Here is a 23,829-nt window from a genome sequence, read left to right as displayed (position 1 = left end):
ACAGATCACGAAGGGTTTTTTTAGTGCAACAGACAAAAGAAGAAGCATCTTGCTCATCCAATTAAGCATAGAGATTTTGTACTTTTGGAATGGATTTTTTTTTTTTTTATTTTGACATAGTTGTGGTTTGGTTTTTTCTTCTGCTAGCATGTTGAGGTGGATTGATTTGACTGTTTTGAGCAGAATTTTTTTTAATGTAATTTTTTAATGTAATTTGTTTTTTCAGGGAGTGGTAATTTTTCAAAAATCTGATTCCATTCTAGAAATTTCTGGAATTTTTGAAACAATAAGAAAAAATTACTTTGGTTTCTGCCAATTTTAAGTAATGTGTGGTTGCAAGAGAATTCTGTCCAGCCATTTATTCAGCATTCATGTTACCTTGTTATGACAGTGGGCAAAATACAAAGATGTATTTTGAATCCCAAACAGTTTGCAAATGAAGTTAAAGCAGATCAAGAATAATTGAGGCCCACATTAAATACATGGTTCATGCAGCTGTGTTATATGTACATTTTAAAAACATTAACTTTTTTTTTTTTTCCTTTTCTGCTTTGGCCAATTGTTCTTGCTAGTTTATGAAAGCCTGAAAAACAGTCGTGCTTAGGGATGAATTGCTCAATAAAACTATTTCTGTGTTTTGTATCAGTCTGGAGAGGAATGTGTAAAGATAACTTAAAAGTAAGTGAATGAAATTTTAAAAAATGCTGTACAATAATAATCAAAGGATGTGTTTATGTCCATTCTTATTTCAAGCTTTTTATTAAAAGTGTTTGGGGCTTGTCAGTATTCTTTTGAACTCATCACAAACTGACCTGAAAGCTTCTATTTCTGGCAAATCTCAAATATTGTCTCCCCTCCTTGCCCTGAGTTTTTTTTTTTATTACTTGTGAACAGTCTGGTGGAAGAGCAGGATTTACACTTAATTTCTCTTCACTAGATCTAAGTATTCCATCTATATGTGGGCTGTACTGTGACTACTGAAATGTTTTCCCAAACTATTAAATAAGAGCCTCAGAAATGTTGCCTGTGTGTAACCTCTTACCTATAGGCCCTTGCCCGTCACACAGTTGCTATTAGCTGGGGTGAGACAGTGATTAGAGGAGAGATAATTGAGCCTCTCCAGTCTGCAGTGAGCGCAGCTGTTGCTGATGTTCTTGTCCTTTGCCCATGCTACCTTTCCCCTGCCAGAGCAGAGGTGGTCTGCTGCATGCTGAGCAGATGTTTCTCCTTTGCATAGTTATCTTTGGAGTGCCTTTATATACAGAAATCAGATTGCACTGCTACTGTCACTTTTATCTGATGAGAGGAAATCCCAGACGAATGAAGCTGGTTTTCTTTTCAGGCAGCTAAGCAATGTTGCTCAGGGGCATGTTCTCTTTCCTTGCTTCTGTTGCTGCTCACTGTAAACGTTTTCTTTCTGGCATGTTTCTTCTTTAATCCCTCTTTCCCTCTTTGACCCATATCCTTAATCCCATTGGGTTTCTTTTGAACTTGGTTATTTCTTAGTCTTCTGATACATCTGTCTGCTGTAGCTATGAATCGTTTGCCAACACCACATTTTCATCATATTCCCTGAATGTCTTTTTCCTCCCACAGTTCGTATTAGAGTACTTGAAGAGGTACAGGGAAGCTTTCTGGGACTGGTCATTCTTCAAACTCTGTGATACTGTGTCATTCTTTGATTCATTTCTTCTTTTACTTCTTATCTTCTCCTATTTTTAGTGTTGCCTTTCCTTTTTTATTTGTTCAACTTTCTTGTGCAATTAATCATTATTCTCTCAACAAGTAGAAAACTGTAACAGAGTATCTGAGATGATAGAAATACTGTGGTTCTGTATGTTAAAATCACCAAATGCACTCATTTAGTATGTCCATTTTTTATATGTTTGAAATTATTTCTCTATTGTAAGAAAATAAGATTTCTTTCTTCCCTGATTTTTCTGGCAAGCTCTCATAAAAGCAACATCTTGTAAAATCTTTCTATGCAAATAGCCATATTTATTTTTTTCTGGCTCCTCCTATTTTCTCTTGAAAAATATGATTTGCACATGTGTAGAGGAGGAGAACTTTGGAAAAAGAATGCAAGCATGGTATTTTTGAGACCGCATTATCTTTGCGATGTAGGAGTTTGCTTGCTGGTGCCATTTCCAGCTGAGTTTTCCTACTGGGTGTTTTCAAAGGTATTTGTAAACACAGCCTGGTGCTCTGGACTGTAGAGATGAGTCCATTTGAAGAATAGTGTTTTTGTTATTGAAAGTAACCATAACACTGTTTCAGTGTTGTTTGTTATTCAATAATATTCAAAGATTTTATAAGATTGAATTGTGGCAGGTAGCTCTCTTGTCACCCACACATGGGAAGCACTGATCAAACCATAAATAGACAATCAAGATTGAGTATGAACCAAAAGATGAATTGTACTTTTCTTAGTTGTTGTCAGAGTGGCTCCTTTGTTCATGTAAGGTTGACTACAGCAGTGTTCCCCAAAACAGAATCTCTTCAGGGCCTGAGTGCTGCATTCAGGAGAGAGGGGAATTGAGAGATGTGTGGTCTTCTGCTGTGCATGAAGGGGATGCCTTTGCACAATATAAATGCCCTTGAATTTTTTATTCCTAAGTTAATACAAACTGCTTTGACTGTGGAATAGAGGCTGATTAAAGTTCTCCCTGTAGATATGGAGTTGTCATGTCAGTCTCCCTAGCATTGTTGCTTATTTTTAGAAATATTCTCCTGTTCTCATGCCCAAAAACATTTCTCCTTCCATTTCCACTTTTTAACTTGCAAACATATGAACATTCTCCATAGGTTTCCTTTCTGATAAATTTAAGGATGAAATACTAGTTCAAGTGCCATTGACCTTCTACTTGCATACCTTCAACTAACCACCAGTCATGAAAACAGCCCCAACAGTTGAGAACAGTAAAGCCTCTGTGCACTCCCAGCATCTATTCTCACATTTTTAGTTGATTTTATCTTGCCTTTTAAATTTTCCATTACACATATAGCTAATCTTGCTAGAATTTTTTTATTGGTGAACAGCAGTAGGAAGACTAGAATAGTTATAATGCTGAGGAAAAAGATAAAAGTGGTCCAAAATTGAGACTGGCAGTAAAATTTTGCGAAAAAAGAAATATAATGGAGTTTAGATGACCTTCATGCTGGCTTCTTTATTTTTTCACTTGATTATATGCCATGAAAAGATACCAGCAGCTTATTTTAGTAAGCTTAAAAAGAAAATATTACAGTTTTGGGTTTTTTGTGACTGAATTTGTCACAAAACTTTGTGGGAAAGAAGGACTGCAGTCAGTAGTGTTGCTTGAGGTTATTTCCTAGCAATCTAGGACTTGTTATTTTGAAAGATCAACAATGTTAGACGGTTTGGGATGGTTATCCTGAAAGAACAACATGTATTACTTATGTTCCACTGTTTTAAATAGTGACAGTGTCAGGGTTTCTTTAAATGAATGAAGTTTATACAGGACATGCCATCTATAGTATGGCTGAATAAACACGGATTCCAACCTTTATTCATGAAGGGCGGTAATCTCGGCCTAATGCCGCACTTCACTCTGTACTTTCAAAATGATTTGCCTGATCTGATAAATTATGCAGTCTTTTATTTTGACCTTGTAACCTTGTAGAGTTTACTCAAACTGACTCCACAGTATTTGCCACATTAGCAGTATAATGGCTGTAGCCGGTTCTTGTGCTACAGTTCATTCTGCAGCAAAAAGTAAACACTGGGCCATGAAAATTTATTGATTCAATTACAAGACATACACATAGTACCATTTGAAAAGTGTTTTTGGGATTAAGTCATTACATGTCTTCTGTTTGGTCAAAAATCTGAAATATATAAACAAGGAAGCAAGCAAGCACTGAGAAATATAAACTGCTATTTTTACTGTATGTAGGCTGTGCTGTTAGACATCAATCTAAGGGCTGTTTAGGTCGAAGAACAAGGCAGACATTGAACTGCCATGCCTTTCTCCCTGACCAAGGTAACTTTTGCCCTCTCTTGCTCCTGCAAGTGTGTTATAATTTATTATGAAAATTATCTTTGTGGGGGATTTTTTTTTGTGTAAAAAAATCTAGGCTTTGCAGGTTTTGGTTTTTGATTTTTTTTTTCAGCAGAACTGATGAGAATGCAAAATTTTCTTCTTTAAAAAGTAGAAGGCAACCCTTCAAAGAGAAAAACGTAGTATATTGGCTGGAACATACTGTTATGACATGACATCATTAATTTGTTTCATACTGTGTAGCCAATTTTGTTTCAGATAACTGTACTTTTACATCTGACATGTTTTTATCTTACCCTGGAATGTCTGATCCCTGTATATGCTCAGGCTGAGGAGCAGGGCTGTTTTGATACCATTTAAAGACAAAACACAAAAATAATTATCTTTAGTTTATCTCTTATTGTACTGACTTGAGATTATAATACAGGCAAGGTAAATGCTGCACAACTTCTATTAACTGAATTACCCAAAGACATGTTATGAAATATATGTGCAATTAGGAGTGATTTAATATATTAAGAAATCATCTCAGGGCCTACTAAAGATTTAGGATGCTAGTGAAAAGGAAAATATGAAAAATTTGTTAAGAAATAAAAAACAGCTCAAAATGAAAATGGGATGTTTTCCATACTTCTACTTCTTTGTCTTTTGCGCATGATGGTGTTTTGTTTTAGTTTCCTTTTTTTATTTGGGTGCTTGTAGTAGAAATTTCTCCATCTTTGAGGGGATATTTCCATTTGTTCTAGCTAATGCAAACAGAGCAGTTTCTTGGAATTGCATGTGAGAAATGAAGGGAAAATACCCAATTTAGGTTAGTGCATTGTGCATTGAAGGCACTCTTATGAATTCAGAACATGGAGAAGGAGGACATAAACAGGTTGTTTATTTATCAGAGTTGAATTAAAATATATTTACACTACATAATGCAGTTGTCACTATTTGGTCTGTGATTTGACCCTGCTTTTTAGCACTGAAGACAGTTTTCTGTTCTTCTTTCCTTGGGTTTGTTCTTTGGGTGCTGCAGTCAAGGTAAATGATGTTGCCACAGATTCAAGTGCAGCTCTGGCAGAATGGCTGGAGTTTCTGTATGGAGAAGTGTGACAGTCATGACTAATTAGAACAATAATATCTCTCAGGTAATTAGGAAACTGGAGAGGGGTAAAGGAGTGGGACATGGGACTTCTGGTGTCTGGTTAGCCTGTGTGTGGGCATCAAATGACCTACTAAAGCCCAAACAGAAAAGTAGTCAATGACAGCATAAATACCATGTTTCTACACTCCCTTGCCTTGGCTATTCAGCTTCACAGTGCAATTTTAGAGCTTTAAAAGAAATGGCAAGAAAAGTGGGTAGAAGTGTGTAAAAGCATTCTCTTCTTTGTGGAAAGAGACATGAAGATGGTGAAAAAAACCCCTTGACCAAGAAAGGAATGGGATAGGAAAATAACGGAGAGCTCTAGAACCAAGAACTGCAGCTGATGAGAGCAATGGCTTCAGAAAAAAGTGCACTGAGGGATACCTGTATCCATCTGTCAGTGAAGGAAAGGAGAAGGATAATGATCTACATTTGGACATATAAATAGTAAATATGAATACTAAATTGTTCTAGTTATGCACATATAAATTGTGTGTATGTGCTTAAAGATGCAGCTGTAAAGCTTTCATTTGATAAGGCTTCAGAGTACTTTGATATATAAGTGGTTTTTTGTATAGTTTTTGCTGAATTGCATCGTGGCTGTGTATGTATGTTGGTGATGCTGTTGGGAAGTCCATTAGGACAGAATTCCTCAGTGATTCTCAGATGGTCTCAATAAGGATGTTGCCTTTCAAAGTGTGTGGTAGAAGGGCTACAGCAGGTCAGCTGCAGTTCTGAAATTCTGAGTATCACACAGGCTTGTCTGCCCTGCATTGGCCCTTGGGAAGAAAATTGCTGTACAAATTTGTTTTAAAAAATGCAACATGCAAACATCAGGATGGCTGCAGGCAACTGCTCCCTTGTACAGGCAGCAAGTGTTCTATAATAAAATTCATTCAACCAGAACCTTATCTTCTTTTGTAAAGCTGATTTTTTTTTTCTTGGTGATGATTTCTACAAAACCTAAAATACCTGTGATTTTCTAGCTAATACCTAAATTCTATTATTTTACACTGTGGAGATTGAAGGACAAGTGTCAGAAGTGTACTTCCACTGGGGAAGCAGTACCAGAGCCTGAGTAAAATCAGAGTGAGCCTTAATCTCTTGTTGTAAAAGGAGCAGAGGTGTGTGGTGTGTGTGTGATGAGTGTCTTAGGCTGTGCTGTGATCCAGCAGAGCAGCAGAAGCTCCTGAACTTCTCTGTCAGAAGGATGTGACTCTGTTAGGATTAGATGAAAGAAATGGTAGGCAGAAGGTTTGAAAGTGAGAAGGGTGCTGGGAATTAAGAACTGGTCAACTCTGTGGTGTAGTGTTCCTCCTGACCCAAGGATAGTATTAGAAACTGAATTTATATTAACCAAATAAAAGATATTAACTGAATTTTTCACTTTATTGCATGCTGATAACAAAGACTAGATGTTTTGGCAATAGGAATTTCTTTGATAGCTATTTGAAATTTCACAATATATATAAATATAAATAATCAAATATAGTTTTGTATAAATATATTTATTTAGATATTTTTATAAAGGCCTTTGCATAGTTAATAGCTGTGTAAGCCTCAAAATTTAATCCACATTTAATACTGTTTTTGTTCCTCGTTGGTGCAGACAAGAGAAGTCTGGAGCAATGGTGTCTGAGGGTCTCTTGGTTTGCTAGATCTTTCCTAGAGTTCATCATTGATTCCATATGTGTATCAACTGTCCAGCCTTCACAGTGAATGGTACCTTTTATCTTTAGGAAATCTTTAAGCAATTAAACTTTGCTCAGCTTATTGTTCAGGGATAAGGAAGTAACATAAGGAAAATGATTTAAAATATTGTTTTGAGTAAAAGAAATTGAATGGCTTATTCATCCATTACATAAATGTAACTGTAGTTATTACTATTAATTCAATATCATTGACTTTGATTTACATAAGTGGTTATTATCATCATAGCTTAGTCTTGAGATAAATGGTTTGATCAAGAAACAAAATACTGATTTTCTTAAAAAGAAACAAAGGGGGTAAGATTCATTTTTGATATTTCTAGTATGCTTAGAGCACATAAGTAACAAGTTCAGCAGAGGAGTAGTCAAAAACATCACAGGTACTTCATATCATTTTCTTGCAACCTTAGCACTTCACCATGAACATTATAAATGACTGATTCTGCTTTAGGTTCTGACTTACTTTAGAATGATGTATGAAATAATATGTGTTTTGCATGTCCTGTTTGTAATGATAAAGGTCATATAGTATCATTTACATAATCTCCAGCCAGAAATGAACTCCAGCAATATCTCCTGTATAACATATACATTATCTGAGGTTTAAAACTCTCATTATTCATGAAAGTTAATTTTACAGTGGGTGTGAATGATCTATCTTACGGCTGCTTTTTTGATCATTCTATAAAATAATATGGAGCAAAGCCTGCACAAATAGCAGGAAAACCAGTAAAGAGTGATGCATTTGCTTGACTCTGTGTATACCCGATTGGATCTTGATTGATGGCAATCATTTGTCTTTGTCAAAAAAAGGAGAAAAAAATCAGACATTGAAATAAGAGTGCTATCAAACTTTCTACAATGGCAGAAAGATTCTATTAATGTAGCCTGAGAGTATTAACTGTCTCTGCTAGAAAATGATAAAGAATGTTAATTTTTTTTCTTGAGCATGTTTAAGTGGAAACTGCATTATTTTGTCAACGTGGGAGGACTGAAAGGGGGATGCTACAGATTTATGGCATGCTGGAATTGGAATTAAAAAAAAAAGAGTAAATTACAAAAAAAGAGAGAAACAAAAAGCCAAATACAAGAGTCTAATCCTTCTGATTATGATTTTGCAACAAAACAATAAAAGTTTAAGTAGCACAGTGTCGTAAAATCCTTAATGCTGCATTCCTATTGATATTGAAGCTTTGAAGACTAACTTCAAAGGAGGGTGAACAAGAGCAAAAAATAGATATAAAATAAACAAAGAAAAATTGACAAGCTTGGTTTTAGAAGTCCTTTTGTATGTCAGATCTAGGAATATTGACCCGTTACTTGAAGGGGCTTTAAGGCAACTTCCTTATTAATGATACTTAGAAACACAAAGCATATGGCTGTGGGTAATAGTGTATTAAAGGGAGGGAAACACTGTTACACTGTACAGTAGTGCTTGTAAAGCAAGAATGCATTTTATTGTTAAATAAATTAATATATAATTTTTAATCAATATATAAACAAACAAAAAAAATTGGAAACGCTGAAACCCCAAGAGTTGTTAACTGGATTTATTTTATGCCATTAGTTTTTGTGGGGTTTGTTATATATCTGTAATGTTCTCGGGTTCTAAATAGCTGTGTTAAAATTTGATTACTGAAACAATATTTTCAAAATTGTGAGCACACCAAATAATCTGCATGAGCACCCTGCCTACCCTAGGAAGGCAAATATTTTTGTTCTTAAACTTCTAAAGAATAAGAAAACTGCAGGATTCAACCTGAATGTTTACTAGTCCTTGATGCACCCTTTAAAATAAATATTTGAGGTATTGTCATTTTAAGGACAGATGAAAGAAAGGCCATATAAAAATTGTGAACCAGGGCCTGCAGTTATATCCAATACCCACACTAATGTGCTTTGTGGCCCTCGTCACTCATTTTAAATGGTTTTCATGTGAGGTTGGTTTGGGGTTTTTCATATTTCTGCATTGTGTTTCTAAAACACAGTCTAGCTTTGCCATACTGTAGTGCGTGTCAGATTATGCCAGCAGGCTCCTGATTCAAACATTAAAATGCAGCATAAACCATGTTACCTGTCCTTGCTTAAAGAACCTCGTAGTGACATCATTAAAAAGCATTTTGTATTAATTCATTTGTTAACTTCTATGAAGCCTTTGCTACTTCTGCTGAAGATGCTAAGATGTGATTTTAGCTGAGTGATGGTATATTTATTTTAAATATTTTTTAGTGGTAAAGTAGATGAGACATGACTTGTATGATTGAGACTGTTGCTGTTTGAAGGAGCAGCTGCAAGATTGCTTCATGGCAGGGAAATTTTGGAAGTGGAAATGCTGTGTTCAGTATTCACATGCACACAGTATTTACCCCTTCTCTTCTGAAAAAAGAACAAAGGAGCATCAGACTAATATTATGACTAATATTATGGGACAGGATTAAGATTATGAGGTCCAGTTTTCAGGGAGCCACAGAAACAGGGTCCCTTATATCACATTGTCCTAATACAGACATTATAGAAGAAATATTTCTCCCCCCTCCAGCTTTCTTTCTGTTTTTGTCTGACTACATTTTCTATCCTCATTAATTCTTCATCAGATTTCTTTTCTGACCTTCTGTTACTTTTCCCAGGTTTTTCTCCAGCCAGACCTGGGTTTTGCCCCCCTTTCTCTATTCTGACTCTTGTCCAGCTGATTCCCTATGCTGTTCTCTTTTCTCTGCTTGATCCCCAGCAGATGCATAATCCCTCCCCTCTCACATGTTTATCTCCCATGACTTCCACATCAAGATGTTTTCTTTGGTGCTTCATAGGCTTTTTGCCTCTGCTGTATCTGGTGAAATAACTTTCTTCTTTGTGCTGCTTATGTTGTTGGGGAGATAGCACTGATGAAAGATAACTGCAACTTTCTTTGTCTCACTCTTCCTGGAGTAGCCATTTCAGACACTTTTTTTCAGAGAGAGGGAGAGAGAATATTTCAGAGAGATATTTTTTTTCCTTATTATTGTTATTTCTATTTATTTGTAGTAGATAAAGTTCTGGACAAGAGGAGTTGTTCTTTGTTGGGCTTTGGGATTAGTGCCTGTTTGTTGTGGACAGAGCCCAAGGCTGTTCTGGGTGGGTTTGATGCACGTGAGGTCACAGTCTGCGTGTGATGAGGGCAGCCTGAGGCACAACCCAGGGAAGGATGGGCAGCACCTTCAAAGGTGTTTTGAATCAGCAAACACCTACTGATTGTATACAGACTGTGGGCTTCCCAAGCCTTTAGCAGGGCCATGTTTGGCAGCTTTGTATAGAAACAACCAAAGAAATACTTTGGACAACAGCTTCTAAGTGAAAAATGAAGTTAACTGAAGTTCTCTTAACATATCTGACTTTGACCTGACAAATTTTATTACTAATTACTAAAATATAGCAAAGAGAAATTCTCCTTCAAACCCTCTGCATTGTGCTGTATAATCTTTGTGATGATTGCAAGTCTGTCTCTTTTCCCCTCACTCCACTTCCCTCATGGGAAATTTTTGGGGAAAATACCATCTTGCAGCGATTAGTATCAAAGATTGGTTACTTCTATCAGATGGTTTGGTAAGTAGTCTGTAGCTATTGCTGTGATTTGCTGCTTGCCCATACAGCTTCACACATGTATTTCATTTCCAAAGTTAAGCAAAGTTATTCCCTATAAAGAGGGTGAAAGTCTAGATGAAAGCCATCCCTTTTGTGAAAACCATATTCACTATCCCTTCTAGTGACTGGTACAACAAAGTAAATGTTAATGGTGCATGATACTGAAAATGAATCCTGTGACCTTGAGAAGTTGTAGCAGAAGATCAGGTTTTATTTGAATCTTTTTGCCATTGTTTGCATTACTGTATCTTCAGTTTTTAGTTGCAAACTCCAGTACAAGTAGCTGTGTGTATATTCTGTACTTGAGACACTCCAAATTAAAATTCCTAAGTCATTTTAAAAAGCCTGAACTGGTTTGTGTGTAAATTAATGCTTTTTATTCGTTCTAGAGCTCTGTTCATGAAAACATTAGTGTTTTTACAGCAATGAAAACATTTCATTTTGTCTTATCATTGAAATCTCTTAGAAACTATGTAGGCTTTTTATTCTGAAAAGGAAAGTGAAAACATTCAATTTTCATGATGAAATGAAACAGTCTTTCCTTGATTTTGAGTGTCAGTCTGAACTGACTCTTCTGTCAGGACAGAAGCTAATTGCAAAAAACCCATGCTTTTCAAGTCTGTTACCATGCCTTCTCTTTATGGGTGTTTTCTGTGATGGGTTTAATATACGTGGTAAACAAGGTTTCTTGAACAAGTTGTGTTACAAACTGTATCAAAATGTGAGAGTTTTTTCATTTTTTCATCATTGACTACTAAAAAAATAAGTTAGCTTAGTTTAGCAGGGACAATACATGGTTATTTCTAAAGCTGAATAATGGAGAAAGGTATGACTAGAGATAATTACAGATACAGTTTATATATGCAGGAGGGAGATTATGTTCAAGGAAGAAAATGTGCATTGTGGTGCAGTACACTTAAATTATGCTTATAAGTATCTGCACCATAATTTAAGAGTGGTGTGGTCTTAAATAATCTTCTCTGAAGAATTTACATAAAACAAGAATTAACATCTCCAGCAAAAAATATTGTGAATTGTATGGTTATTACAGAGAACTGTTCTGTTCTCACATTTGCATTCCAGATTTTAAATAGGAAGTTTATAGCTTTGTTAGGAGTTTCTTTAGTACCTAAAGGATTTCTCTTTTCCTTGTCCCAACTATAGGTTTTTGTGAACATTAGCAGTATCACATACTACACAGATACTTGGTTTATGAGCACACAGGTGGAATTCTGTAGTCCAAAAATGAAGATTTCTGGAGAACTCTTTACCTTGGTACTGAAGGGACACATTAGAACATTCCCAGAAATATGCACAGTTCCACCTTGTTGTTTTCACTGCAGTAATTCTTCCCAAGCTTGCGGATTGAGAGCACTGATACTTGGATTTATATGAAGTTGCTGTGGATGAGTACTTGGAAGAGAAATGCATTAGGAGGAAGAAGGAGTATAAATAGACAAACCACATTAGACTCAGGAAATCCCCTGAGCTGAAAATAGTTGGAAACTGGCCGAGTGCTTGGGGAGAAGTTGTACATGATTGGATCGATCTTGCTCTTCCTTAAGCTACCACTCACATTTTGGGATACAGAATTTCAGGATAGACCTTGAGTGAGAAAAGGTTCAGACATTCCTGTGCTCTTTCTATCCTCTGAGTGCCTTCATGGCCTCTTTTTCAGGGACAAGGAGCCCTTTGAGTGGTTGATGGCATCACTACAGTGATGGGGTCTGCCTGCAGCCCGTGTGAGTTACTCCAGAGCCCCTGGGTCTCCCCTTTGATGGAGAGTTTCTTGGTGGTGCTGAATTGTTTCCCATTGGGAGTGACAGTGTTGTTTCCATTTCATTCCCTTCTGTGATGAGATTCCTGTGTTGAGAAGAACAGCTTAATATTGAGAAAGTTGTTTCAATGTTAGGAAAGAACCTAAAGAGGTATGTTAGTTTTCCTGTTGTTTTGGTGGTTTGTGTGCGTGGTTGTTTGGTTGGGGTTTTTTTGTTTTTATTGGTTAAAAACAAATAAAGGAGTAGCTAGAAGCCTTGTCAAGAGAGGTAATAATTGCCCTAAGGAAGAAACTTCATTCTTTTAAACACATGTCTCTATGGATGCCAATGCACAGGGGAATGAAGTTGTGAGTGTTATGCTTGTGCTTAAATCACCAAAATGAAAGAGGAAACATTTTCTGGTTTGTTGCTTCTTAAGCTTTCATTTTCCAGTCCTTTTATCAATACTGTTTTTTAATGTTGGATTTAACATTTAGTATTAGTCTTCAGTAGGAAGAATGTGGAAGAAAGAATTTTATGGTATCTCTTGTATTGATTGGTTAGAGTGTTTGTTACCAAGTTTTCTGTTACTGTACTTCTCTCTTGGTGTACCTGTGGAAAAGAAGTTGCATCTTCTCAGTTAGCAGCTTATGATGTGTCAGTGTACAAGGTTTTATCCTGGGCTAAGCCCTTGGATTACTCTATCAAAGGAGCCTTGATGGTTTAGCACTTTTAACATTGCCCATGCTTTTCTACAAGTAGTCCTTTGGTAGGTTCTGTAACGTCGATAAGGATGGCTTCTGTTTTGTGAATGTCGTGAGGGCTTCACAACCTTCCTGACCCTTGGGGCATCAGTGCATCTCAAGAGGCAGTTCAGTGCTTAAATGGTTTTCATAGGACCATGTCAAGTAACAGTTTTGAACTTGCCCCTCTCTGCAGCACCTATGAATTGCTAAACTTTTGTCTCCTGCTTTGTTGAACACATAGAAAAGAAAGTGTGTTTGCAGGCTACCATTTCTTTTATTTAAACCTTCAGTAAATACAGAATTGTCTGTGTGGTCCAGAAAACGGTGCTTCATCATAATTCAGTACTCTGTTTGGGTTTTTTTAGAGATAGTTTGCAAGACTTTCGAGGGAGAAATTTATTTAGTAAGTTAAGCCTTTTTGAAGGGAGTTGAGTCCTGTTGCTGTTTCCTAAGGCCACTGGGCTAGTATGGAAACAGGAATCCTGCTCCACGTGCTTTTCAGTGGTCTTGCTGCCTTGTGCTTAATGTTTCCTGTCTCAGAGTGCATTGCTATGTTTGCAGTTACTTCAACTCTCTCTTACATGTGTTCCTGCAATCATCACACAATGAAGTCATTTCCCAGATTTTGCTATCCTCAGATTTTAAGTCCTGAATTGAATCTTGGACAGAAGTGTTAACGTTTAAATCAAATCATACTTGATTTTATTTGATTTTGATTGGGATCTTTTTGTTTTAAAGCTTTGATTTTAATTGTATCAGAGAGTAGAAGAAATGCAGATGATACTGAAGTTGGGTGTCTCTAAGGCTTCATTATCCTAACTTGCAATCTGAATTGAGAATTCCTTTCCCAAGATGCTGTTTAACAGTAGCCAAATGTTCTGTGAACCTTAGAGATTCGCCTGCTCCCCCTAACATAATTTCAAGCAGAGGTTCAAGGATGTTCAAATTCATTCATGATTAAGCAAGAGGTTGAAGGAGGAATTCCTTATGTCCCCAGATACACTCAAATTCTCAAATGCACACAATAAAAAGATAAAATTAATGTATTTTTGATGTTTAGGCATTTAGACACCTCAGGGAGGTTTGTCTTCTCTTTATTATTCTATGTTAAAAAAAAAAAAAGTTGTACCTAAATCTCTCAGTCATCTTTGTTGTTCCTCTCTGTGGTGGTTTTTTAATTGCTGAGTTAATTTGGTTAATAGATAGTAATTTTAACTTCAAAAAATAAACAAAACCAAATGAAACAACCAAAAGAAAAAAAAAAGGAAGAAAAACCAACAAAAAAACCCCCTCAAAATATCAAATAAAACCACCCAGTTACTTGAGACCTTTCTGGCAGAGGACTCACAAAAAATATATACAAAAGAGAAAAAAAATTAACTTTCTGTAAGAACATAGAGAAAAAAAGTATTTATTGAATCAGAGGGGTGCACTATTACATTTTTATAGAAGCAAGGAAAGCATCCAGCTGTTAAGAGAGCTATAAAAAAAAGATACAGGTTAGCCACAGCTCTTAAAGTGTAGATATATGGGAGTGTGATTTCATCCTGTTTCTTCTAGAAGAGATGAAATGTTTGTGGCAGGTCAAATCTAAGAGTTTTGGGAAAAACTTTACTGTAATTCCTGTGTTTAATACTTTTGGGGTCAGAGCAATGTACAAACAAAATCACGGAAATGACCAGATTTTCTTGTCTTGGTCAAAAGTTGATGTATATTATATCCACAAATGCTGAAAGGTGATTATGTCAAATCCCACCTACTGGAAAGAATTAATCCTAATAGTAATATTTCAATTTTTCAATTAAATATTCCTCACAGAAAACCTGCTGTTGCTGTAATTAGTGGGAAAATAAATAGGAACTTCCAATGTATGTGCTTAAAATGAAAGCATCAGAACCAACAGGAATCGCTAAGGAGATTAAGATTGAGCTGGCTCCTTTGTCATATTGTATCCTTCAACATATTCTTATAATCCATTGCTCATTTTGGCAAGGAAGGGATGACAAGTACTGCAGACTAAAATTCAGCATTATCAGGTAAAAAGCAAAAAGCCTCCAGCAAGATGTAGTGTACCTATTTTTTGTATATTGTGGGAATTATTGTTATTTTCAATATGCATAGCAGTTTATGGGGTCTATATGAGCTGTAGTTACTTTGCAAAACAAATGTTGTTGACTGCAGTTGGGAGTAGGATGTGTGAGATTTGCGAAGATTTATGAGCAACTAAGCCAAAACATCCTGCTGCAAATTTGCTATACATTCATTCTTCCTTGTCTAAATCATGTCTGAATTAATTTTGCTGCAAGGCAAAAGAAAGTTTTCATGCTAACTTCTGGTAGAAAGTGGAGTAGTTTTCATTTCAGTTAATTTATAATTAATCTTGACAGAAATGCAACATGGATTGAACTGTGTCTCATGGTGTTGTCTTTGGAAGTGCAGCTTTATTTTAGACTGATCATTATAAGATCAGCTAAGATAAGATAGTGATTGCAGAATACATGATTAGAACTGTACCATGTACTTAAGTGAGCCCTCTTTGAAGTATCAGTGTGCACTGGAATGCCAGCACTTCAAAGAATGCTCCAAAAAGTCGGGGCTGTGGTTAGCTACCAAGGGGTTAATAAAGATCAAAGAAGAGCCTACATAAACTCATACATAAACAGAACTGTTTTTAAACGGGAGGTTAATAGCACCATGATCTAGGACAGCAACACCTTGAAGGTGGGCTTGTCTTCCCTGACACGGTGCTTTATAATGCATAAAGGGAGACTGAAACATTTATAGTTGACATTTTTTCTGGATTGCTTTTTAAGTGAGGAATTCAAAGCTTGTCAGTGCAGAAAAGAGTCTCTGTGATATCTGAAATCGGCATTGTTCTTCTGGTTTTGTTTGCTTGCTAGTTAGGTGGGAATGGGTTTTTGGTATGATTCCATGAAAATGCAGAAATCAGGAGTCCTGGGCAAGGAGTTGTAGCTGAGGCACCTAATGGCTGAGATAAAGAGATAATCTCCTGTTTACTGTATAGAAGCATGCTAACAGCATTTCTACTAGTTTTTAAAATGCAAAATTTAGGAATTGCAGATCCGTGCTGTTTGTACTGTCGTGTTTATATGGGGAAATGTAAACATATGTTTAGATTTATATGTTTATATATCTTAACATATGAAATGTATGTTAAGACAGGTTTCCCCTGCTGATGTTCCCTTCTTCTCCTCTACACTGGAAGCACCTGAGGTTTAAACTGTACAAAGGTGCCCTACAACTGTGCAGAGTCCTTGGAGTTCTGTGCTGAGTCCGTGCATGTTGGGCCTGAAGTTCATAGCCTGCTTTTCACACCTCTCATCAAGAAATGCTTTTCACATCTCTTCTGAAAGATTCAAAAAAGGATGACTCTACTCTCTCTTCAGCAAACCGAGTAAATGCCCCCTCCACACGCACCTTTTGATAAAAGTGAAGCACAAATAAAGGCAAAGGTTCTTTTTGGAAAAAATAATCCTTTACAGACAAAGCCAAATGTTTTCTTGGAGGAGGGTTAGAAGTAAATAGACTATACTGATTTAATGGATTACATTAGTGTTTCTCATAATTGATATTATGCCAAAGAAGCTGTACTCAGTGGCCTTGGGCCTTTGTTATGACCAGTTCCTGTTACTGTAGCAGTAACTGTGGCAGAGATTAAAGAGCCTGCCTGCACATGAGGTTTTTTTTCTTAAGGATTCCCAGTTTTTTCCATTTGTGGAAATCTGTATCTTGAAACTATGGAATCTGAATGTCTATGTTTGGGGCAAATGAAGATAACATGAAAAGGCAGAGACTCTGTTACTATTAGAGTATAATTACATTATATGTCTTTTGGTATTGTTCTTCATCCTTTCCTTCCATTCTCTCACCTGCACATCTCTTTCCCTTAATTTTAGTCACATAGTTGCTGGTGAGGCTGCAGGGTGAGCAGGTCACTGATATAAAACAGAATAAAAACAGTGAAGTCTAATAATGCCAGCTGGTTACTGTGATTTTGTTTAGAATAGCCACACAAATGCTTGTGTGAATGCAGCTGAGAGAGGGAGAGAGAGCTGAACTGCAACAGGTTGTGCCATTGTAGAAAGGATAGGTAATGTAGGCAGCATTTCCAAAGATCTCAATGCACTTATCAGGATTTAATTAATCTTTAATGTCCTGAAGTAGATACATTATCAGTGAAGTGCTATGAAATACACACAGAATGTAGCTGGGTGAGTAATATTTGAGTTGCAACTTTGACTTAATACTAATCAAACCTTTTCTGTTTCCTTTGGTAGTATGGGCAAGGTGGGAATCAGATCAGGAACCTGATTTATGGAAAAAGTAATCTTCCCTACTGCATCAGTACTCTGATTTGCTGTGTGGCAAACAGTTGTGCATGGGATCTCTGCATGGAATGTGAAACTTGGTAGTGCTGCTGAGAACTTACCTGTTAATCAGCATTTGCTTTGCCGTCATCAAGATCAATATTTTATATTCCAAAGTGTGATATATATTTTTTGATTATGTTACAGGTCAGTAATATATCTAAATGTGTACAAAACATTTTTTTAGATAAATATTTATTGACATATGGCCATTAGTATGCTCATTGTGCAGTCTGGTGTAACTTAGTTTTTAGATCAAAAATAAAAAATTTTTCACGGTTTGTGGAAGCTTTTTAGAAGAGTATTGAATTGCTTCAGAAAATGTTTCACTTGTTTTCTGAAATTAGCTTTTATGGAGTCAGTTAGTGGAATATAGCTTGCATTTTACTATTACATACAAAATATGAGAGATTTTAGTTAATATTCTGGACATCCAGCTGAATGCCATGGAAATGCAATGGATTTCAATTTGCAAGATGAGGCAGCCTCTTACATTACAAGATGCCCTGCAGTCTGCTGGAGGAACTCCACCAAAGGTTTTGTAGTATTTTCCAGAACTTCAGCACTTTTATCTTCAGATTGACAATCAAATCAATGCTGAGAGATGAACAGATTGAGGGCAGCCCTGCCCAGAAGGACTTGGAGGTGCTGTTGGATAAGAGGCTGAACGTGACCCGTCAATGTGCACTCACAGCCCGGAGAGCCAGACGTGTCCTGGGCTGCATCCAAAGCACCGTGGGCAGCAGGGGAGGGAGGGGATTCTGCCCCTCTGCTCTGCTCTGGTGAGAGCCCACCTGCAGTGCTGCATCCAGCTCTGAGGTCTTCAACACGGACCTGGTTGGAGTGACTTCAGAGTGCCAAGAAGATGGTCAGAGGGCTGGAGCACCTCTCCTATGAGGAAAGGCTGAGAGAGTGGGGGCTGTTCAGCCTGGAGAAGAGAAGGCTCCAGGGAGACCTTACAGCCCTTTCCAGTACCTAAAGAGACTGCAAGAAAGCTGAAGGAGGGCTTTCTACAAGAACATAGAGTGACAGGACAATGGTAGATGGCTTCCCATTTAGAGGGCAGGTATAGATTAGATAATAACAGGAAATTATTCACTGTGAGGATGGTGAGGCACTGGCACAGGCTGCCCAAAGAAGTTGTGGATGGCCCTTCCCAAAAAGTGGTTGAAGCCAGGTTGGATGAGGCCTGAGCAACCTGATCTAGTGGAAGGTGTCCCTCCTCACAGCAGGGAATTTGGAACTGGATGATCCTTAAGGTCCCTTCCAACCCAAATAGTTCTATGATTCTGTGATTCAAATGCAAATGCTTATTGTTGGGTTATTGTAGGTTTGATTTCGTTTTTTGGCTTTTTTGAGAAAAATGTTTGTGTCTATTGCAGAAGATACCTAGTTTAAGTTCTTGAAACATTTTACATGGAAGCAAAAGTTATCTGGTTGTAGACCAAGAAGTGTTCCTGAACGGTGTTAAAATAATCTGGCTTATTTTTCCTTTAAAGTTGGGCACCACTATCTGTGTTATTTGATTGCTTTTTGTGTAATTTAGAAGGAGCACCTGATATTCTGCATTTGATAAGCCATTGCAACCCAAGTGTGTAATAAATTATAACCAGAAGATGGAGTAGACATGTAGTTGGTGATGGAGAAATTGTGGAGCTGCCTTCTTTTAGATTTCCTTTCAGATCTGTACTGTTGCTCCTGATGCATGAGTGGTGTTGCCACTCTGTTTTTGGCTGTCTATGAAACTAATTTAGCCTAAGTCTCTGTGTTTGAGCATCTACACCTTAGGAATTGTCATCACTGATTGATTGCCTTGCTGATGGTCTTAGTGAAGAGACCAGGGATTGATTAGGTTTGGAGATTGACTCATCTGCCTAACTCTACAGTTAGAGTTCTGACAAGGAGTGTGTAATCTCGAAATTTATCTTGGTATCTTCACACAGGCTTCTCTGTTTTTAAGTTTGTTGTGATTGCCTTTTGTGGAAGTGGATTTTCTTGCCTTTAAGTTTAAAAACCTTCTAGATGGAAGAGGTCTTTTAGAGCTCTAGCTATCCTGTCGCTGAAGATTTCTGTAACACTGTGCTCTTTCTCTTTCTCTCTCTCTTTCTCTCTCTTTTCTGTTCTGTATTTGTTTATTTGCCACTTCACTCATCTAACGATCTGAATGGAGGTTTCTGTGGTGTGCTGAAATCCATTCTCACCGAACTGATAGCTTGAGCACAGCCCTAAGACCTCTCAAAATATTGCTTTTGTAGGTTTGCATTTTATTTCGTCTTCCCTCCCTCACACAGTCCCTTTACAACCCACACTGGTGAGTTGGCTGTTGCTTTTCTAGGATGGCAGAGTATCTTGAAATACACAGTGGGGTAAGACATTACAAGAAGTAATTCTTCAGCAATTGCATTATCCTCTCATTGTTGTCTGGTGTGGCTTATATTCAATTTAAATCTATAAGGGTATGAGGACTAGTAGGTAGTTTCCATGCCTAAAATACCTTTGCTAGGACACCATAATAAAACTAGTACAGCAGTTGGTATGTTTTGTCTCCAATTGTCATAATCTTTGAAACTGGTAGAAAATACAGATTTCTTGCTCTGATAGTGGAGATAAATGAGCATTTAGACTTTTCCTCATTGCCCACAGTGAAATGTCTTATTTTTTTCATGACACAAAATCCCAAGGGATCAGGTTATATTGGTAATTTTAAATTTGATCTCATCTCTGTACAATTTTAACAGTGAAGTTAGGTGCATGGGAATGAGAGGAAGGTTTTTCTCTCAATTCTGAGTACACAGCCTGGTAATTTGGGAAACTTGGAAAAATAAAGAAGTATAATGGTTATGCTATTTGAATAAAACACTTCATATAAAAGCTTTGTTTCGATTCAGTCAATATTGTTACTAAGGAACCACTAATTACTGTGTATCATGTTGGAGGGGGCCTTGACAAATCCATGCAAATCATATGATTTATAATTCATAAATCCCTGATCCCCTGAGCGATGTTGCTCTTGCATTTAGACTAATTGAGTAGTTACGTTCATCGATCCAGTCCATATAGCACCTCTAGTCCATATGGCAGCCTTTTCTGCAGGGCCAAGAGCTCCTGTTGTCAGATGTCCCCTGTAGTTTCCCTAAAATCTGCCTCCTTGGCCCTTTGCTTCACAGTCCTTCAGTCTGCCAGTCAGATCTGCCCAAATCAGAGCAATATTTCTGTCTCCACCTGGTTGCAGAGGTACAAAGCAAGGTACAGCATTGCCTTTTGGGGATGGGACTGCAGTGGTTAATTGCTCTTACTAGTAAGGCAGTGTGCTGGAGTAGCTGTGTGGTGCACTGGTTTATATTGGTTCTACTATCAACTGCTTTATCTTGGTTCAAAAATTGCATTTTTTCCAGTAGCTGCTCTCAAAAATGTCTCGCTTGTAACAGTTAGTCAACACAGGTGTTTATTTTTGGCTTTGTAGGTTTTTGTTGGATGGTTTTCTATGTGTGAAGAGTAGATCATTTTTTTTGCCCTCATAATGCAGTGGTTGCCAATACTTACAAATAATGAAATACACAGTCTAATAGTGATTATGCAGTTGTGTGTGAATAATCAGTGCACCACTGAAAGAGATAGAATCCTATGCAAATTTTGCATACAGAACTGAAAATAAAAGGAAGGTACTAAAGATATATTATGTTTCAGGATAATATTTCATGCCTTATCATTGTTACCTATTTTCCTAATAATTTTAGCATAGTTTTGTAATGTGCTATAATTGTAATTGTTATCCAGAAGAATGGCATCACTTAATTCTATCAAAACTGTGGCGATTTAGATGAATGACAAATTAATAATTTACCATCTTTGCATAATACTGTAGCCCAGCACACCAGAAGGATTGATGGCAGAAGAGGTTAACAAATTTTAGCGGCTTCCATTAGCTTTTCATTGTCATATGTTTGTGGTGCCGACTGAAATAAGCTTTGTAGGAGATCCCAGTGCAGGGAACTAATTACTCGTGCCGATTGCCACCCTGATGAATAGACCCTCATTGTATCATTCCCCTGAAGACGAGGAGCAGGCTGTGATTCACGACTGCATCCTGGCTGATATTTGATAATAATTTTAACAGATAAATGTAGGAAGGCAGAATGATGAAGTGCCTATCCATGCTCTACGACTATCAAAGGCATGCACATAGCCAGCTGTGTTCTGCTTTTTTCTGTAATCACTAGTGGAGAATTTTAAGTTATTAATCGACCTTTGAACAAACCCATATCTTCCTGTATATTGTAGTTTTTCTTTGGTTAATTATTCCAAAATCATTGGGTCTTACAATCGGAGCAGCCCAATTTTAGCGTGACTGTAATACAGACAAGTGTGAGAATAAGATACTGGGGAATTTGATTCCAATACTTCAGTTTTTTTCTGAAATTAAGCAATTAGGAAGATGAAGACTAGCACTGCCTTTTCTTTGGTGTTCAAGATAGACACAGAATTTTAATGAAGGCTGCAAAGACAACCTCCATTTTGATAAAATTATTTTCACTCAGAATTTTTAATATCTACAAATCATGTTTGAGAGTACTGTTCCACAAATCATTCTGGCTTTTGTTACTACATTTGTTTGAAACCTTGATTTACCTTAAATAAAACTAATTTCTGCCTTTAAACCTCAGAACTATGAATGTAGATACAAGTGTTTTTAACATTGTGATCTGTAAATTACTTGTGCCTATTCATTTGTCAGTGTTGACAGGTATACTTTCTATTAGCTCCTGGATCAGAAATGGAATATATATATATCTGCATTTTCATCTATTGTTTTAAAACTGGCTCTGTAAACAAAGTCCATGTTTTTAGTCTGAACGTACACATTTTCAGGGTATCATGGCTAATCTATGTCTCAGGTATTTTCTGTTTGCTTGTTTGCCATACCTGAAATTGGCATTTTCTGTACATTCTCTGGGCTAAAGTACTGTTTTACAGTGGCATTAATTCATGATCATCTAAACAGATAGTAACTGGCACTTATATATATGACCGTATTAAAAAGATCTATGTATATTTGGAGCATAAAATGGAAAATAATGAATTTGATATAACCTTTTCTATATGTAATTTTTTTAAAGTATGCTTTCTATGTAGCAACTATTACACATCATAACATGTAGTTTTTAATTAAATGTAAAAACACAACTACATAAACCAGAAATGCAATCTGATTTGCTTGAAAATAGATTGCTGTTTCACTCTCCTGGAATGGTTTATTTAAAAACAGTAAATGGAAAAAAAATGCATTTTCTCGTGTTGTTCTAAGCCTCAGGGGCTAAATGTAATGAATATTTTAAGAGATTATTTTAATTAAATTCCTGCACATCTAAACAGAGTAATATTTTATTATCACATACATAACCATGTAACTGAGGTATTCATTAAAGTTAACACTTTCTGGACCAAGAATTCATGGCATGATTTACTGACCTTGTGCAAAAAGGCACAAATTAGGAAGAAAAATGAAGGGGGACAGACTTTGATTAATATAGGTAATGCTATACCATATTTATAATAGCCTTTTCCCTATTCTGGTTTATAAATGCAGTCACTGAGAAAGGTGCCCTGCTGAGGCTGAAATGAGGCTGAAATCGGAGCACATGCCACTAGAGTGTGGGGAAACTGATCACACTGTCAGCAATTCATTTCAAAATGATGTATTTAGTGCTCATTTCACCTTCCAAGAAAAAAGGGAAAGGAGTTCCTTAGACTGGAAGGTGATATTGTTATTTTCAAGGACATACCTAAGTAAAAGATTGCAGAAAGGGGGGGAGGTTAGGGAAAAAAAGGCGAAAGCAGCGCAAACAAGGAGAGCTTTATGCAGAAATTCAGCGCTACCATGCTGGTTGATAATTGCTAACATATGTGGCTCCTCTGTTTCATTGTAGTCGTCCTCGTGAGTTCTGGCGCCTCGACTACTGGGAAGATGACTTGCGGCGCCGGCGACGATTTGTGCGCAACCCCCTCGGATCGACACATCCTGAAGCGACGCTCAGGGCAGCCGGAGAGCATGGTCAGTGCAAAATCTGCCTCCTGCCACCAGCAGCAGGTTACAGTGCGTGGTGGGAGAGGCTGGACCTTCCTCCTTGTAGGATGGTCCCAAAGCAAAGGCTTTTGGCACCGCGGTTCGGGCAATGTGTTTTCCATACAGGGGTAACCTGGCCGTCCCTTCACACCACCTTCACTGGTGTTTGCTGAGCCCCTTCTTCCCATCTCAGCTGGCCTGGGTGGTGCATACCTTGCATACAACAATTACAGTCCTCACTAGGCAGAAGGAAAGTGGATGCAATTTTGCCATTAATCCCTGGACAGACTTCCAGGGTAAATTACCTGCTTATAGTTTAGTAATTTCAGAAGAATTTTTCCTGTTCAAAATCCACACCAATTATTTCAGTTAGCACATATCTGCTTATTGTTACAG

The 23,829-nt window shown here is 37.1% G+C and overlaps 1 protein-coding gene across 1 annotated transcript in view; it reads left to right on the top strand.

Moving 5' to 3' along the window:
* The window catches only part of LRBA (LPS responsive beige-like anchor protein), a 368,370-nt gene that overhangs the window by 167,999 nt on the left and 176,542 nt on the right, over nucleotides 1-23,829 (top strand). The window contains exon 37 of the mRNA XM_054293253.1: nucleotides 23,297-23,421. Coding sequence (XP_054149228.1) covers nucleotides 23,297-23,421 — 125 coding nt within the window. The remainder of the gene's footprint in view (nucleotides 1-23,296; nucleotides 23,422-23,829) is intronic.

This window comes from Melozone crissalis, unplaced genomic scaffold (genome assembly GCF_028551555.1).
Source record: "Melozone crissalis strain CALT ecotype California unplaced genomic scaffold, PUWL_Pcris_2 ptg000006l_1, whole genome shotgun sequence".
In the NCBI taxonomy this organism is placed as follows: domain Eukaryota; kingdom Metazoa; phylum Chordata; class Aves; order Passeriformes; family Passerellidae; genus Melozone; species Melozone crissalis.
The sequence above is the reverse complement of the archived record's forward strand: the minus strand, read 5'-3'. Positions and strand labels throughout refer to the sequence as shown.